General features: G+C 44.8%; 1 protein-coding gene across 2 annotated transcripts in view; it reads right to left on the reverse strand.

Moving 5' to 3' along the window:
• The window catches only part of ptpn23a (protein tyrosine phosphatase, non-receptor type 23, a), a 139,772-nt gene extending 123,116 nt beyond the window's left edge, over positions 1 to 16,656 (reverse strand). The window contains exon 1 of one of the 2 annotated variants that reach the window (XM_041189709.1): positions 16,531 to 16,640. In XM_041189709.1, the coding sequence (XP_041045643.1) occupies positions 16,531 to 16,614 (84 nt within the window). In that variant the 5' untranslated portion in view covers positions 16,615 to 16,640. Of the gene's footprint in view, positions 1 to 16,530 lie in introns of both variants that reach the window. The other variant, XM_041189708.1, reaches the window with a different exon arrangement.
• Positions 16,657 to 18,953: the final 2,297 nt, after the last annotated feature.

The following is an 18,953-nucleotide window of genomic DNA, read 5'->3' on the forward strand; positions in this document are numbered from 1 at the left end:
ATAAAGCATATAGAATCTTGGGCTTTATTCATAGGGGCATAGAGTACAAAAGCAAGGAGGTTATGCTGAATTTATATAAGACACTCGTTAGACTTCAACCGGATTATTATATACAGTTCTGGGTGCCACATTATAGGAAGGATGTGAACACATTGGAGACAGTTTACAAGAATGGTCCCAGGGATGAGAAACTTCAGTTATGAAGATAGATTGGAGAGGTTGGGATTGTTCTCCTTGGAGAGAAGGCGGCTAAGAGGAGATTTGATAGAGATGTTCAACAGCATGAAGGGGCTGGACAGAGTAGATAGGGAGAAATTGTTCCTGCTCATAAAAGGATCAAGAATGAGAGGTCACAGATTTAAAGTGATTGGCAAAAGAAGCAAATGTGACATTACAAAAAACTTTTTCACAGAACGATGGGTTCGGGTCTGGAATGCACTGCCTGGAAGTGTGGTGGAGACAGGTTCAATTGAGGCATTCAAGGGGGCATGGGATGATTATCTGAATAGAAACAATGTGCAGGGGCACAGGGAAAAGGCAGGTTAATGGCACTAGGTCTTAATGCTTAATTGGAGAGCCGGTGCAGACATGATGGGCCGAATGGCCTCCGTCTGTGCCATTAAAATTGAGATCTTTTCTTGTTTAATAAACGTTTTATGCTTTTATTAAAAGTTCATTAGCTCGTTGTAATAGACCAATTCATTTCTTCCTTTATTTGGGATAAGAATACACCCAGAATTCATAAGGTTTTTCTGCAAAGTCCCAAGTAAAGTGGTTTGGTGTTGCCAAATTTTTAGTTTTATAATTGGTCTGCTAATATCCGTAATATTTCTTTTTGGCTTCATTTGGGCTCAGCTAGTTTAACGTGGGTGCAATTGGAGGCAGCCTCCTGTCAAATTTCCAAATTATATTTTCTGTTTTTTTCACTACACTGCCCTTCACTTTCTTTGGGAGCAAGGTTTTGACTCAGACTTATCAGAAGATAGCTGAAGTCTATTCTCTCTCGTGTACATTCCTCATCTGTATGTGCAAGACATGGGTTGCTACAATTTAAAATCTTACATTGTATCCATCTGTCGAAGGTGAAGTTATCCAAGATTCATCCAAATCTTGATCCAACCTGTGATAAATGTCATACTGCCCCAGCCTCTCCAATGCATATGTACTGGTCATGTCCTAAATTGGCTTTGTTTTGGACAAAAATTTTTAGATCACTCACATATTTTCAGTGGCAACATTGACTCTTCTCCTATTACAGCACTCTTTGGAGTGGAACCAAATGGCATCCCTCTTACAAAAATTCAGACTGATGCACTTGTCTTTTCAACATTATTGGCTAGACGTATTATTCTATTAAATTGGAAAGTCTACGCCGCCTTCTTTTACTAATTAGATACATGATCTTGTGCAGAAACTTGAGAAAATAAAGTACACTATAAGAGGCTCCACTGTTGGATCTTAGCAACCTTTCTTACGTTACTTGAAACTACAGCCCTCTACTTTCATATAACTGACCTTAATTAGGTTGTATGTATTATAACAGGTGAAACTGTATCAGGTCTATGGTTGTTGCTGATTTTATTATTTATTTTTCGGGGGGTTGGGAGGTTTTTTCTTCTCTTTCCATCTTCTTCTTCCTCCTACTTCTCTTTCTCTTCCAACTTTAAGTGTATTGAATTATTGCAGTACTGTAAGTTTTTTTTGTACAGTTACTCATTATGGCTTGTTAAAATTAATTAAAAAAGAAAAAAAGTTCATTAGCTGACTCCAGTGACTGTTCAGTGGCCCCTCTCTATGTATATGGATGGAGTGTATACAAGATGGTTTTCTGGACCAATACGTTGAGGAACCAACTAGAGAACAGACCATCCTAGATTGGGTATTGTGTAATGAGAAAGGAATAATTGGCAATCTAGTTGTGCGAGGCTCGGGGATGAGCAACCATAATGAGATAGAATTCTTCATCAAGGTGGAGAGTGACATAGTTGATTCTGAGATAAGACCATAAGACATAGGAGCAGAAATTAGGCCATTTGGCCCATCGAGCCTGCTCCACCATTCAATCATGGCTGATAAGTTTCTCAACCCCATTCTCATGCCTTCTCCCCTTAACCTTTGATCCCCTTACCAATCAAGAACCTATCTCGGTCTTAAATACACTCAATGACCTGGCCTCCACAGCCTTCTGTGGCAATAAATTCCATACATTCACCACTCTGTGGCTAAAGAAGTTTCTCCTCATCTCTGTTCTAAAAGGTCTTCCCTTTACTCTGAGACTGTGCCCTCGGATCCTGGTCTCTCCTACTAATGGAAACATCTTCCCCACGTCCACTCTATCCAGGCCTTTCAGTATTCTGGAAGTTTCAATCAGATCCCCCTTCTAAACTCCATCGAGTACAGACCCAGAGTCTTCAAACATTCCTCATATGTTAAGCCTTTCATTCCTGGGATCGTTCTCATGAACCTCCTCTGGACCCTCTCCAGGGCCAGCACATCCTTCCTGAGATACGGGGCCCAAAACTGCTCACAATATTCTAAATGTGGTCTGACCAGAGCCTTATAAAGCCTCAGCAGCACATTATATTCTAGTCCTCTCGAAATAAATGCCAACATTGCATTTGCCTTCCTAACTACCGACTCAACCTGCAAGTTAACCTTAAGAGAATCCTAGACTAGAACTCCCAAGTCCCGTTGCACTCCAGATTTCTGAATTCTCTCCCCATTTAGAAAATAGTCTATGCCTCTATTCTTCCAACCAAAGTGCATGACCTCACACTTCCTCACGTTGTATTCCATCTGCCACTTCTTTGCCCATTCTCCTAACCTGTCCAAATCCTTCTGCAGGAATCACTGGAGTCTGCAGCCTCCCCGCCTCAATACTAACAGTCCCTCCATCTATCTTTGTATCATCTGCAAACTCAACCAGGATGCCCTCAGTTCCTTCATCTAGATCATTAAAGTATAAAGTGAAAAGTTGTGGTCCCAACACTGACCCCTGTGGAACTCCACTAGTCACCGGCCGCCATCCGGAGAAGGACCCCCTTATCCCCACTCTCTGCCTCCTGCCAGACAGCCATGTTAGTACCTTGCCTCTAACACCATGGGCTCTTATCTTACTGAGCAGCCTCCTGTGCGGCACCTTGTCAAAGGCCTTCTGGAAGTCCAAGTAGATAACAACCATTGGCTCTCCTTTGTCTAACCTACTCGTTACCTCCTCAAAGAATTCTAACAGATTTGTCAGGCATGACCTCCCCTTGATGAAACCATGCTGACTTTGCCCGATTTTACCATGCACTTCCAAGTATTCTGAAATCTCATCCTTAATAATGGACTCTTAAAATCTTACCAACAACCGAGGTCAGGCTAATCGGCCTGTAATTTCCCGTCTCTTGCCTCACTCCCTTCTTAAACAGCGGGGTTACATTAGCGATTTTCCAGTCCTTTGGGACCTCCCTGACTCCAGTGATTCCTGAAAGATCACCACTAACGCCTCCACTAACTCTTCAGGTATCTCCTTCAGAACTCTGGGCTGTAATCCATCTGGTCCAGGTGATTTATCTACCTTCAGACCTTTCAGTTTTCCTAGCACCTGCTCCTTGGTAATGGCCACCATACTCAAATCTGACCCCCGACTCTCTTGCACTTTGGGGATGTCACTCGTGTCTTCCACTGTGAAGACTGACGCAAAGTACCTATTCAGTTCCTTCGCCATTTCTTTGTTCCCCACTACTACTTCTCCAGCGTCATTTTCCAGCGGCCCAATGTCCACTTTTGCCTCTCTCTTACCCTTTATATATCTAAAAAAACTCTTGCAATCTTCTTTTATATTACTGGCTAGTTTACCCTCATATTTAATCTTCTCCCTCATTTTTTTTAGTTGTCCTCTGTTGGTCTTTGTAGGCTTCCCAATCCCCTGGTTTCCCACTGCTCTTCGCCACATTGCATGCTTTCTCTTTAGCTTTTATGCTGTACTTGACTTCCCTTGTCAGCCATGGTTGCCTCGTCCTCCCTTTTGTATGCTTCTTCTTCCTAGGGATGAATTTTTGCTGTAGGGAGATTTGGGTCCTGAATCTTAATAAAGGAAACCACAATGGTGTGAGGCGTGAGTTGGCTATGATGGATTGGGAAACATTACTTAAAGGGATGATGGTGGACAGGCAATAGCAAACGTTCAAAGAACACATGGGTGAACTGCAACAATTGTTTATTCCTATCTGACGCAAAAGTAAAATAGGAAAGGTGGCCAAACCATGGCTTACAAGGGAAATTAGTGATAGTATTAGATGCAAGGAAGAGGCATACAAATTGGCCAGAAAAACAACAGACCTGAGGATCGGGAGCACTTTAGAATTCAGCAAAAGAGGACCAAGGATTAAGAAGGGGAAAATAGAGTACATGAGTAAGCTTGCGGGGAACATAAAAACTGACTGTAAAAGTTTCTATAGGTATGTGAAGAGAAAAACACTGGTGAAGACAAATGTAAGTCCCTTAGTCAGAAACAGGGGAATTTATAATGGGGAACAAAGAAATGGCTGACCAACTAAGTACATACTTTGGCTCTGTCTTCACAAAGGAGGACACAAATAACATACCAGAAATGTCGGGGAACACAGGGTTTAGTAAGAGGGAGGAACTGAAAAAAATCAGTATTAGTAGGGAAATGGTGTTGGAGAAATTGATAGGATTGAAGGCCAATAAATCCCCAGGTCCTGATAATCTACATCTCAGAGTACTTAAGGAAGTGGCCCTAGAAATAGTGGATGCATTGGTGGTCAAATTCTGAGATTCTATAAACTTTGGAACAGTTCCTACAGATTGGAGGGTAGCTTATGTAACCCCACTATTTAATAAGGGAGATAGAGTGAAAACAGGGAATTGCAGACCAGTCAGGCTGACGTCGGTAGTGGGGAAAATTCTAGAGTCCATTATAAAAGATTTAATAGCTGAAAAGCAGTGGCAGAATCGGACAGAGTCAGCATGGATTTATGAAAGGGAAATCATGCTTGACAAATCTACAGGAATTTTTCGAGAATGTAACTAGTAAAGTTGATGAGGGAGAACCAGTGGATGTAGTTTATTTGGACTTTCAGAAGGCATTCTACAAAGTCCCACATAAGAGATTAGCATGTAAAATTAAAGCGCATAGGATTGGTTGTAGTGTATTGAGACAGATAGAAAACTGGTTGGCAGACAGGAAATAAAGAGTAGGAATAAATGGGTCTTTTTCCGAATGGCAGGCAGTGACTAGAGGGGTAACACAGGGATCAATGCTGGGGCCCCAGATATTCACAATATATATTAATGATTTAGAAGAGGGAACTAAATGTAATCTCTCCAAATTTGCAGATGACACAAAGCTGGGTGGGAGGGTGAGCTGTGAGGAGGATGCAGAAATGCTTCAATGTGATCTGGACAAGCTGAGTGAGTGGGCAAATAACTGCATGGCAGATGCAATATCATATGGATAAGTGTGAGGTTATCCACTTTGGCAGCAAAACAGGAAGGCAGATTACCTGAATTGCTATAAATCGAGAGAGGGGAATGTGCAACAAGACCTGGGTGTCCCTGTACACCAGTCGCTGAAGGTAAGCATGCAGGTGCATCAGGCATTAAAGGCAGCAAATGGTATGTTGGTCTTCATAGCGAGAGGATTTGGAGTACAGGAGCAGGGATGTTTTGCTGCTACTATACAGGGCCTTGGTGAGACCACACTTGGAATATTGTGTGCAGTTTTGGTCTCCTTATCTGAGGAAGGATGTTCTTGTTATAGAGGGAATGCAGCAAAAGTTTACCAGACTGATTCCTGGGGTGGCGAGACTGACATATGAGGAGAGATTGAATCGGTTAGGATTATATTCACTGGAGTTCAGAAAAATGAGGGGGGTGGGGGGGTCTCATAGAAGCCTATAAAATTCTAACAGGACTAGACAGGGTAGATGCAGGAAGGATGTTCCCAACAGTGGGGGGCGTCCAGTGCCAGAGGTCACAATCTGAGGATACTGGGTAGACCATTTAGTACTGAGATGAGGGGAAATTTCTTCATCCAGAGTGCTGAGCCTGTGGAATTCACTACCACAGAAAATAGTTGAGATCAAAATATGTTTTCAAGAAGGCGTTAGATATAGCTCTTGGGGCGAAAGGGATCAAAGGATATGGGGAGAAAGCGGGAGCAGGCTATTGAGTTGGATGATCAGCCATGATCATAATGAATGGCAGAGCAGGCTCGAAAGGCCAAATGGCCTACTCTGGCTCCTATTTTCTATGTTTCTAAGTATCTAAACAAAATTAGAAGTTAGGATCCATCAAGCTGGGTTCCACCCTGGGACCAGGTGCGTCCAGTGGTAACCTCAGCTGGGGATCATAATACCATCAAAAAGCCTCCTCTAAGTGTCAGGTGATGGCAGCAGTGGGACCAGCCAAAATAACTACTCCGGATCCTCCAATCACAGGTTCCCTCTTTCCCACCCTTATGCTCCTCCAATCATAGATTCTGTCTTTTGAGGGGCAGCAAGAGTGGGAAAAGAGGGAACCTGTGATTGGAGGAACTGGAGCAGCACGGGACAGAGAATTTGCGATTGGAGCAGCAACTCCTCACAGATTCTGTCTCTTCCACGTACAGGAAATTTTTTCTCATTCATCACCCCCATCATTTATTTTTCATGGGGTTTTTGGGGGTTTTTGAGGGCAAATTCGTCCACTGCCCTGGGTATTTTGAATCCTTCTATGTGCAGTGCAACTGCTGTAAAGGCGCAGCAGGAAAAGACCATCATCTGAGGCCTTTTAGCCATTAGTACATTGAGGGACTGGAAACTGGATAAAACCCCTCAGGCTATATGTCTGACATGTAATAGAAACATAGAAAATAGGAGTAGGCCATTCGGCACTTTGAGCCTGCTCCGCCATACATCAAGATCATGGCTGATCATCCAACTGCTCCCACTTTCTCCCCACATCCTTTGATTCCTATCGCCCCAAGAGCTATATCTAACTTCTTGAAAACATACAATGTTTTGGCCTCAACTACTTTCTGTGGTAGCAAATTCCACAGGCTCACCACTCTCTGGGTGAAGTAATTTCTCTTCATCTCAGGAGATAAACCTTATAAATATTAATTGTGGTTATAAATGTAGTGAGTAACATACAGTATTGGAAAAAACTGATTTTATTTGCACCTTGACATGACCTGTCAAAGTTGATACTACATAATGTACTATTATAATTGTTATGCATAAAGTATATTTTTAGGAAGAAAAGCTCTTTGGTAAGCCAAAACAATAGAGACAGTGGGCACAAATTTAACTGTGCACTTGATGGCTTTTGAATAAATTAAAATCTCAGCCTGTATTCTGCATTCACTCTGACAAACTCCTGGGACAAATGACAATTCAGGAGCGAGACACTGGGGAGGGAAAGAGTTTGCTGCCTTTAAGGTGTCAAATAGCAGTGACAGGAATACTGCACACAAGCCATCAACACCACCTTATTAAACTAAAACTGTTTTAAACCAGTTGAAATAAGTTTACAGATGAAGGCAATTGCATAACAAAGATATGAAGTACCATTAGACTACTCCTCTGTGCCGTGACCATCATATGATTCTAAAGATCAGAAAAGGTTAAATCTGCACAAAATTACATTTTCATTCATGTATTAAATATATTGTGGAGAAGTCTGCAGTTTCGAAAAATCTAGCAGTAAAACACCGAAATCAGTCATTAAATTATTTTTTATGCTTGAATCCCTTATCAAGCATCAGCAGCCTACAATACTTTCATTAAACTCTCACTACAGGGCAGGGCAATAGCAGGCAACAGGCTATTGCACTCTAGGGTGCAGGGAGTCACAGGAAGTAGGAAACAGCCAAACAAATCCTTTCCTCTTCCAACACTAGCACACGTGCACTTGCGATAGAAATACTGCAAAACCATCAGGGGCAAGATTCCTTCCCTTTTTTTTCCTTTTTACCAACTACTTTCACTTAGATACACTTCTAACATAGTAAAAAGTCCATTATACTTCACAGAAGTGTTCAGCAAAATGTGACATGGGAGTTACACATGGGGATATTAGGACAGATGACCAAAAGCTTGGTCAAGGATGTAGGTTTTAAGTACTTCCCTTAAGGAGGAAAGAAAGGTTAAGAGGGAATCCATTGATGAAGAGAATTCCGGAACTTAGGGGCAAAGCAGTGAAAACGCAGAGCTATTAAATAGCAGATGTACAAGAGGCCAGAAATGGAGAAGAGCAGAGATCTCAGAATCCTGGAAGTTTATAGCAAGTTAGAGATAGGGAAGGGCAAAACCATGAAGGAATTTGAAAACAAGGGTAGGAATTTTATAACTGAAGCTTTACTGGACTGGAAGCTAGTCAATGAGCACAGAGGTGGTGGGTGAATTTGGTCATGGGCAACAAGTTTTGAATGGCCTCAAGTTTATGAAAGGTAAAAGATGGATGCCCATCAAGGAGATCATTGGAATTATCAAGTCTAAAGGTAACAAAGGCATGGTTTCAGCAGATGAGCTGAGGTAGGGAAAAGTCAAGTGATGTTATGGAGGTGGAAGTGGACAGTCTTGGTTACGGCACTAAAGTTCATCTCAGTGTCAAAAATGACATGAAGGTTGTGAAAATCTGCTTCAACCTTAGACAGTTCCCAGGGAGAGGGATGGAATCAGTGGTTAGGGAATGGACTTCTTGGTGGTACTTGGCTCCAGGCTTTCCTCTATTTATTTGGATTAAATTTATACTCATCCAGTACGGGATGTCATAAGGTCATTTTGATATTGATGGACAATTTAGAGACAGTAGTGGGGTCAAGAGAGGTGCTGATGACATAGAGCTAGGAGTTTTCAGTGCACATGTAACCTGACTTTGCGATTTTGGATGATGTCACCAAAAAGCAGCATGTAGGTGAGAAATAGAAGGGAGCTATGGGTAAGTCCGTGCAGGACATCAGGTAACAATGATTCAAATGTGACACGCAGTTCTGGGAAAGGTCTGCATGGGTCTGGGAGGCAATATGTTCAAAGGCAACGTAGAGGAAAAGGAGGTTGGAGATGGAATGGTAGTTTACAAGGACAGAAGAGCGAAGGGTAGGTTTTTTGAGAAGAGGAGTGTGACAGGAGACTTGAACGTAGGGATAGCTGCACCTCAGCAGAGAGAACCATTGACAATATTGGTTAACATGTGGACCAGGAAGAGTGGTCCAAGAAAATAAAGATAAGTGGCCAGCAGTTTGGTGGGAATAGAATCAAGGAAGCAGAAAGTGGGTCTCAGGGACAAGATGAACTCAGAAAGGTCACAAGGGGAGATCAGAAAGAAGCTACAGAAAGATGAAAGTTTGAGGCTCGAACAGGCCTCGTTGGAAATTTAGCCCAGTGGGCTTGGAAAGGAAGAAAGCAACAGAGCTAGCTGAACAGGTGGCGATAAATGGATAAAGCAGTTCTCTGCCATAAGCATTCAAGTCTACATTCTTTGGAATTTAGGCAGTAAAGATGAAGGCCATACAGCGGCAGTAAAGGCAATTGCTTCTTTACCACATTCTAGCCTACATTAATCAGGAGAGATTCAGTGTCATTGTCAAGCCCCTGGCCCAATTCTGACTAAAATACAAATCAGGCATACAATGTCTGTAATAAAAACAAAAAACTGCGGATGCTGGAAATCCAAAACAAAAACAGAATTACCTGGAAAAACTCAGCAGGTCTGGCAGCATCAGCGGAGAAGAGTTGACGTTTTGAGTCCTCATGACCCTTCAACAGAACTAGGTGAATCCAAGAAAGGGGTGAAATATAAGCTGGTTTAAGAGGTGTGTTTGTGTGTGTGTGTGTGTGTGTGTGTGTGTGTGTGTGTGTGTGTGTGTGTGTGGGTGGGGGAGGGGGGGCGGGGTTGGGTAGGGGGAGAGAAGTGGAGGTGGGTGGTGTGGTTGTAGGGACAAGCAAGCAGTGATAGAAGCAGATCATCAAAAGATGTCACAGACAAAAGAACACATAGGTGTTGAAGTTGGTGATATTATCTAAACGAATGTGCTAATTAAGAATGGATGGTAGGGCACTCAAGGTATAGGTCTAGTGAGGGTGGGGGGGTGGGAAGATTTAAAAATATTTAAAACTAATGGAAATAGGTGAGAAAAGAAAAATCTATATAATTTATTGGAAAAAACAAAAGGAAGGGGGAAGAAACAGAAAGGGGGTGGGGATGGAGGAGGCAGTTCAAGACCTAAAGTTGTTGAATTCAATATTCAGTCTGGAAGGCTGTAAAGTGCCTAGTCGGAAGATGAGGTGCTGTTCCTCCAGTTTGCGTTGGACTTCACTGGAACAATGCAGCAAGCCAAGGACAGACATGTGGGCAAGAGAGCAGGGTGGAGTGTTAAAATGGCAAGCGACAGGGAGGTTTGGGTCATTCTTGCAGAAAGACTTCAGTTCTTCTGCAAAGCAGTCGCCCAGTTTACGGTTGGTCTCTCCAATGTAGAGGAGACCGCATTGGGAGCAGGGTGTCCCGGAGGGAACGATCCCTACGGAATTACGCCGGGGGAGTGGAGATGTGTTTGGTGGTGGCATCATGCTGGAGTTGGCGGAATTGGCGGAGGATGATCCTTTGAATTCAGAGGCTGCTGGGGTGATAAGTGAGGACAGGGGGGACCCTATCATGTTTCTGGGAGGGAGGAGAAGGCGTGAGGGCGGATGTGCAGGAGATGGGGCGGACACAGTTGAGGGCCCTGTCAACAACCATGGGTGGAAAACCTCGGTTAAGGAAGAAGGAGGACATGTCAGAAGAACTGTTTTTGAAGGTAGCATCATTGGAACAGATGCGATGGAGGCGAAGGAACTGAGAGAATGGGATGGAGTCCTTACAGGAAGCAGGGTGTGAGGAGCTGTATTTGAGGTAGCTGTGGGAGTCGGTAGGCTTATAATGGATATTGGTGGACAGTCTATCACCAGAGATTGAGACAGAGAGGTCAAGGAAGGGAAGGGAAGTGTCAGAGATGGACCACGTGAAAATGATGGAGGGGTGGAGATTGGAAGCAAAATTAATACATTTTTCCAAGTCCCGAGGAGAGCATGAAGCAGCACCGATGTAATCATCGATGTACCAGAGAAAGAGTTGTGGAAGGGGGCCGGAGTAGGACTGGAACAAGGAATGTTCCACATACCCCATAAAGAGACAGGCATAGCTGGGGCCCATGCGGGGACCCATAGCCACACCTTTTATTTGGAGGAAGTGAGAGGAGTTGAAGGAGAAATTGTTCAGTGTGAGAACAAGTTCAGCCAGACGGAGGAGAGTAGTGGTGGATGGGGATTGTTCGGGCCTCTGTTCGAGGAAGAAGCTAAGGGCCCTCAGACCATCCTGGTGGGGGATGGAGGTGTAGAGGGATTGGACGTCCATGGTGAAGAGGAAGCGGTTGGGGCCAGGGAACTGGAAATTGTTGATGTCTGTAGTCTGGTTCCATTGACACAAGGGTATGTGTGTCTGCATGGAGATTGGAAGTGGGGGGGGGGGGGGGGGGGGGGGGGGGGTGTAGATATCATGAAACAATGAAATATTCAGTAATTATCTGAAATTATGTCTAATCTATAATAAGCTGTTAATTGGCAGTCTTTTAAGTGCCAATGCTTTTTCAACTCCTTAGTAATTGGATATACTGGAAATGCTACAGGACTGGCAACATCCATAAGGAGAGAAGACAGGTTTACACATTAGGTTATAGAACCTCTACCAGACAAGGCAGACCCTAGACAAAAACAGAATTACCTGGAAAAACTCAGCAGGTCTGGCAGCACCGGCGGAGAAGAAAAGAGTTGAACTCTTTTCTTCTCCGCTGATGCTGCCAGACCTGCTGAGTTTTTCCAGGTAATTCTGTTTTTGTTTTGGATTTCCAGCATCTGCAGTTTTTTTGTTTTTATTATTATTAAGGCAGACCCTAGTTCTGACCAAGTTCTAAACTGTCATTTCAGATAAATTGAAAGAGATTGCAGAGATCGGAGGTTCAGAGGGATCTGGGTGTCCACACACAATGATCACAAAAGGCTAGTATGCAGGTACCGCAAGTAATTAGGAAAGCTAACAGAATGTTATTGTTTATTGCAAGAGGGAATTGATTACAATTCAAATGTGACACGCTGTTCTGGGAAAGATAGGCATGGGTCTGGGAGGCAACACGCTCAAAGGCAAAGAAGAGGAAAGGGGGGGTTGGAGATGGAGTGGTAGTTTAGGAGGACAGAAGAGCGAAGGGTGGGTTTTTGACGAGTATGACAGAAGACTTGAATGTAACTCTTTCAAGTACAAACACGTTTCCATCTGTTCCTATTCAGATGAAGTTACATTGTTTCATAGTTTGCCATTGTGAGATTTGAACTCTTGATCCTGGGGTTACAAGCCCAGTACCACAACCACTTGGCTATTTAAGCCAAGTAAGACTTGAATGTAGTGAGAGCTGTACCTCAGCAGAGAGAGAACCAATACAATTTGTAATCAAGTAGGAGGTCATGCTTCAGTTATTCAGGCACTGGTGATACCAGTATAGTACAGTATTGGTCTCATTTAAGGAAAGATTGAACTGCTTCTAACGCATTTAAAAGGTTTACTTGAATAATACTCAGAATGGGTAGGTTGCCTTATGAGGAAAGGTTGGACAGCTTAAGCTTGTGTCCACTGGAGTTTAGAAGAGTAAGAAGTGACCTGATTGAGATCTTTTAAGATCCTGAGGGGTCTTGACAGTGTAGATGTGGAAGGGATGATGCCTCTTGTGAGAGAATCTAGAACTAGGGGTCACTTTTTAAAAATAAGGGGTCGCTCATTTAAGACAAAATGAGAAGAATTTTTTTCTCTCAGAGGGTCATGAGTCTTCGGAACTCTCTTCCTCAAAAGGCAGTGGAAGCAGTCTTTGAATATTTTTAAGGCAGTGCTGGATAGGTTATTGCTTAACAAGGGGGTGGAAAGGTTATCAGGGGTAGGTAGGAATGTGGAGTAGGTTACAATCAGTTCAGCCATGATCTTAATGAATGGCAGAGCAGGCTCAAGGGGCCAAGTAACCTACTCCTGCTCTTAATTCTTATCTTCATATGTGACTAAATCTGTTATTAAAGTTAGCTTTGGGTATACACAGGACCAAATTAATAGCTTAGCTTCTCAAAATAGAGTTTATGGGTTGATAACAAAATCAGTTTTAAATTCAACATTTCCTAACAAATTCACTCCAAATCCAAGCCAAAATCTGGAATTTGGCAAGTAGAAAAATTACATTTGAGACTTATTGAAAATAAATAAGAAAACAAAATTAAACTAATTGAAAAGCACATTGTCCAAAATTTAACAACTGGAAAATATATATCTAAAATTATATATACATAGAGAGAGAGAGAGAATATAGAATACAAATGTACAGAGGATATATACATTCTATGTATATAGCACCTTTATAAGAGTAAAACATCCCAAAGTACTTCACAGGAGTATTATGAAACCAAATTTGACACCGCTGTGTCAAAATCCTGGAACTCCCTCCCTAATAGCACTGTGGGTGTACCAACACTTCAAGAAGGCAGCACACCACCACCTTCTCAAGGGCAATTAGGGATAGGCAATAAATGCTGGCCCAGCCAGCGAAGCCCACATCCCATGAATGAATAAAAAACCAACCACATAAGATGATATTAGGGCAGGTGAACATAAGCTTAGTCAAATAGGTTTTGAGAAGCATCTTAAAGGAGGAAAGCAAGCTAGTGAGGCAGAGAGATTTAGGGAAGGAATTCTAGACTTTATGGCCTTGTCAGCTGAAGGCATGGCCAATAATGTGAAGCAATTAAAACGAGGGATGCTCAAAGGCCAGAATTTGAAAAATTGCCTTCGCAGCGCCTTTCACAGCCAATTCAGTATTTTTGAAGTGTAATCTCTGTTGCGGTGTGGGAAACCTTACAGCCAATTTGCACACAGCAAGCACCCACAATAGTAATGTGATCAAGGAATAAACATTCATTAGAACACCTGGGAGAACATCCCTGCTCTTCTTCAAAATACCATGGATCAAGTTGACTGTTGAAGCTTCAAATAGTCCTTTCAAAAATAGGAGTCAACTAATACGCCAAGTGTTAAACGTATCAAGCCAAGCAGCAAAAGGAAGGTAAATGCTTGGACTCGTCTCCTTTGGGAGGCACGGAAAAATTGTGCACCACACACTTGGAAAGATGGCAACGCCAAACTCAACACTTTTTAGAGAGGAGGAATATTTTCAATATTTTATTTAATAAATCCAGTTTGTTCTGGCACCTTGCAATAGATATTCGTGCAGAAATAAAATTAAGTACTTTCCGTACGTCTATCTGCACCCAGCAAAGGAAACGAGAGATGAACCGAACATATATATATCTAAAATTCTATGGTAAAATTCCAGCTTTTCCCTCCCTCTCTATTATAATCTGTTAATAGAAAAACAACATATTGAACCATCGATCTGGAGCTTTGTCCATTGAATTTTTTTTTTAAACAGGTCACATAAAACAGTGAGAAAAATGTTAATAACTGGGAGGAAAAATTTAGCATATATTTTATTGTAAATTCACAACATGGCTTCAATAAATGATTACTTTTAAAGTTTTAGATATTTTTTCATTTAACTATAAAGTTCAACAATGTTTCCCCATTGTATGATTGAATTCATACAATTAAAGAGCAGTTCAACATTTTTAAAACAAGAATGCTTTTGAAATTGGTATAATCCAGGTGGACTGAGGAAACTTCTTACCAGAAAAGGGGAGAAGGCTGACTTATATGCCATGTATAGGCCTAAACACGCATTTTGGCACAGAGAAAATGGGGTAGTCTTATACGAGGAGTTGACTTATATGCCATGATCAATGGTAGTACCATGGTTGGACTCATACCTAGGGCAAAGGAAGAAGGCTGCAGTTGTTGGAAGGCAATGATCTCAGTCCAAGGACATCACTACAGGAGTTCCTCAGGGTAGTGTCCTAGGCCCAACCATCCTCAGCTACTTCATCAATGACCTTTCCTCCATCATAAGGTCAGAAGTGAGGGTGTTCGCTGATGATTGCACAATGTTCGGCACCATTCACAACTCCTCAAATACTGAAGCAGCCCGGGTCCGCATGCAACAAGACCTGGACAACATTCAGGCTTGGGCTATAAATGGCGAGTAACATTTGCACCGCACAAGTGCCAGGCAATGACCATCTTCAACAAGAGAGAATCTAACCATCTCCCCGTGACATTCACTGGCATTACCATCATGGAATCCACCAGCATTAACATCCCAGGGGTTACCAGTGACCAGAAATTGAACTAGACCAGCACTATAAATATTGTGACTATAAGAGCAGGTGAGACACCAGGAATTTTGAGGTGAGTATCTCACCTCCTGACTCCCCAAAGCCTGGCCAAATCTACAAGGCACGTCAGGAATGTGATGGCATACTCTTCACTTGCCTGGACAAGTGCGGTGCCAACAACACTTGAGCAGCATGACACCATCCAGAATAAAGCAGTCCGTATGATTGGTACCCATCCACCAATGCACAATGGCAGCAGTGTGTTCTATATATAAGATGCACTCAGCAACTCAAGAAGGCTCCTCTGACAGCACCTTCAAACCCACAACCGCTACCACCTAAGACAAGGGCAGCAGACACATAGTAACACCACTGCTTGCAAGCTCCCCTCCAAGCCACACATCATATCCTGACTTGGAACTATATCACCATTCCTTCACTGCATCCTTCGCTGGATCAAAATCCTGGAATTCTCTTCCTAACAGCAATGTGGCTGTACTTACACCACATGGACTGCAGCTGATCAAGAAGGCAACTCACCATCACCAAATGTTGGCCTTGCCAGTGACACCTACATCCCATAAAAGAATAAACAAAAAAGAGCCATTGAATCCAGAGAGGGCAGACTGGGCCTCAATTTAATGTCGCATCCAAAAGGCTACACCTCCCTTAGTACTGTACTGCAGCCTTGATTTTTCTGTTCAAGTCCTGGAGTGAGATTTGGACCAACACCCTTCTGACTCGTGTTGCTACGAACTGAGCCACAGCTGACACACTACCCATAGTGTGATGGTGTGGATGCGGTCGGAAGCCTATCACGGGTCGAGTATAACACTAAAGTTACAAATGGGCTGGTTCAGCCTCAGACAGTTGCCAGGAAGAGGAATGAAGTCAATGGCTACAGAATGATAAGACGAAAAAAGGGACAACATCTCAATTTGTAAAACAAAAATTTTAAAACTTTAAAATGATGTCTGAAAGGTGGAACATACACATAGAAAAATGATTGTTTGTAAAATATCAAGAGTTGTGCTGAAGGGCAGCAACAGTGAAACAGGGCCTGAGTCAGATTGCTGGGAGTCACTGGGATTCAGCAAAAATATTCTTGGAGGCCCGAGTGACACAAGCCTCCTCCCTCCCTGCCAATTTGAACTCCCTGGCCTTACTAGTGTTCAAAACAATGAGACTGAGATGGAGAATACCGAGTACGTTCTCGCCGTTCACCCCATTCTTAGTCGTTGTTATTTACCTGTCGGACGGCGCTGGCGAAAGGAAACTCCCCGGCTTCCTTCAAGTCGAGCCAGATCATCGGCATCCGCGGCACGGCCTCCATGTTGAGAAGGCGACCAATACCAACCGGAAGTCAAGCTCCTACCAGCGAATGTGACATCATTGAGAAGCCAGCAGGTATTCTGGGACTTGTAGTTCAGCCCGAGGATTGCTGGAAGCTTCTGTCTCCACCACTTAAGGGAAGGGATTGCGACAAATAACGAAATATTAAAATTGAATTTGAGTCATGCCGCTCGAACCCTCTCATAAATCAAAAGAAAAACTCCTAAAAATCAAGAGAATTGGCATAGAAATCATGAGTTGCAATTTCTCTTCAAATTTTTATTAATGGAATAATGCGGAATCTGGAAATCTACAACAAATACAGAAAATGCTGGGAATACACAGCAGGTGATGGCAGAATCTGTGGCGAGTTAACGTTTCCAGGTCTGTGACCTTTCATGAGAACTGGCAAAAGTTAGAAAACTAATAGATTTAGAGCAAGCTCTAAATTAACATTTGGTTTATAATCCTCATTAGTGGTTTATTTAATCTCTAACAGGCCAGAACTCTTTACAAAAAAATTATCGCTGCATCTGAAAATGCTTACAAAATGCCAAAAAAAACCTACCTGACCTGACATCCCTGCACATGTTGAACTCCACTCTCTGACCACAGTAAAATGATACAGCACAGAAGCAGGCCATTCAACCCATTGTGCCTGTGCCAGCCCTTTGGTATAGCAACCGAATTAGTCGCAGTCCCTATAGTTTCCCCCATACCCCAATTTTTTTATATATGCATTCATGGTTGTGGCTGGCTAGGACAGCATTTATTGCCCAATCCTAATTGCACTTATGAAGGTGGTGATGAGTTACCATCTTGAGCTGCTGCATTCCATGTATTGTAGGTACACACGAACTGATGTTAGGAAGGGAGTTCCAGGATTTTGACCCAGCAACAGTGAAGGAACAGTGACATAATTCCAAGTCAGGATGGTGAGGAACTTGCAGGTGGTGGTGTTCCCATGCATCTGCTGCCCTTGTCCTTCTAGGTGATAGGGATTGCAGGTTTCAAAGGTGCTGTTGAAGGAGCCTTGGTGACTTCCTGCTGTGCATCTTGTAGATTGTACACGCTGCTGCTGTGGCAGGGAGTGAATTTTTAATATGGTGGATGGGGTGCCATTCAAGTGGGGGGCAGAGTCGGTGGGTAGGGGGGAGATTGGGAGTGGGTGGGTGGGGGAGAGAGGGTGTGGGCGGGTGGGGGAGAGAGGGGGTGGGGGGTGGGTGGGGGACAGAGGGAACGGGTGGGTGGGGGAGAAGGAGCGGGAGGGAGAGTGGGTGGGGGGAGAGGAAGCGGGCCGGTTGGGGGGGGGGAGGGTGTGGGGGGAGAGCAGCTGGTGGGGGAGAGGGGGCGGGTGAGGGGGTAGAGGGGGCGGGCAGGTGGTGGGGGAGAGGGGGCGGGGGAGAGTGGAGGAGCGTGAGAGGGTGGCGGGGAGAGGGTGCAGATGGGGAGGGAGAAGGGGCGGGTGAGGGGGAGAGGGAAAGGGGGCAGGTGGGGGGAGAGGGAAAGGGAGAGGGGTCGGGTCGGCGAGGGAGAGGGGTCGGGTGGGCCGGGGAGAGGGGGCGGGTGGGGGGGAGAGGGAGCGGGCGGGGGGAGGGAAGGGTGCGGGCGGGCGGGGGAGAGTGAGCGGGTGGGTGAGAAGGGAGCAGGCGAGGGAGAAGGGGAGGGCAGGGGGGAAGGGGGCGGGTGGGGAGGGAGAGGGAGCAGGTGGGAGAGGGGGCAGATGGCCGAAGGGAGAGTGAGCAGGTGGGGGGGGGGGCGAGGGAGCGAGTGGGTGGGGGTGAGAGAGTGCGAGGGGGTGGGGGTGAGAGAGAGTGCGAGGGGGTGGGTGAGAGAGGGATTGGGGGAGTGAGGGGGTGGGGGTGGAGAGAGAGGGGTGGGGGGGTGGCAAGAGAGCGTGTGGGGCAGAGGGAGAGAGGGGGTGGGCGAGTGGGAGAGAGAGGAGGTGGGTGGATGAGGGAGAGAAGGGGTGGGTGGGGCACAGAGGGAGCAGGTGGATGGGGGAGAAGGAGCGGGAGGGAGAGATGGTGGGGGGAGAGGGAGCGGGGGGAGACAGGGTGGGTGGGGGGCAGAGGGACCGGGCGGGGTGGTGGGGGAGAGGGGGCGGGCGGTGGGGTAGAGGAGCCGGGCCGGGTGGGGAGAGGGGATGGACGGGCGGCGGGGAGAGGGGGCAGGGGGGAGAGTGGAGGAGCGTGGGGGGGGAATGTGAGGGAGCGGACGTGAGAGGGTGGCGGGGAGAGGGTGCGGTGGGGAGGGAGAAGGGGCGGGTCGGGAGGGAAAGGGGGTGGGTGGGGGGGAAAGGGGGCGGGTGGGAGAGGGAGCGGGCGGGGGAGAGGGAGC

Source organism: Carcharodon carcharias, chromosome 6 (assembly GCF_017639515.1).
Source record: "Carcharodon carcharias isolate sCarCar2 chromosome 6, sCarCar2.pri, whole genome shotgun sequence".
Lineage (NCBI taxonomy): Eukaryota > Metazoa > Chordata > Chondrichthyes > Lamniformes > Lamnidae > Carcharodon > Carcharodon carcharias.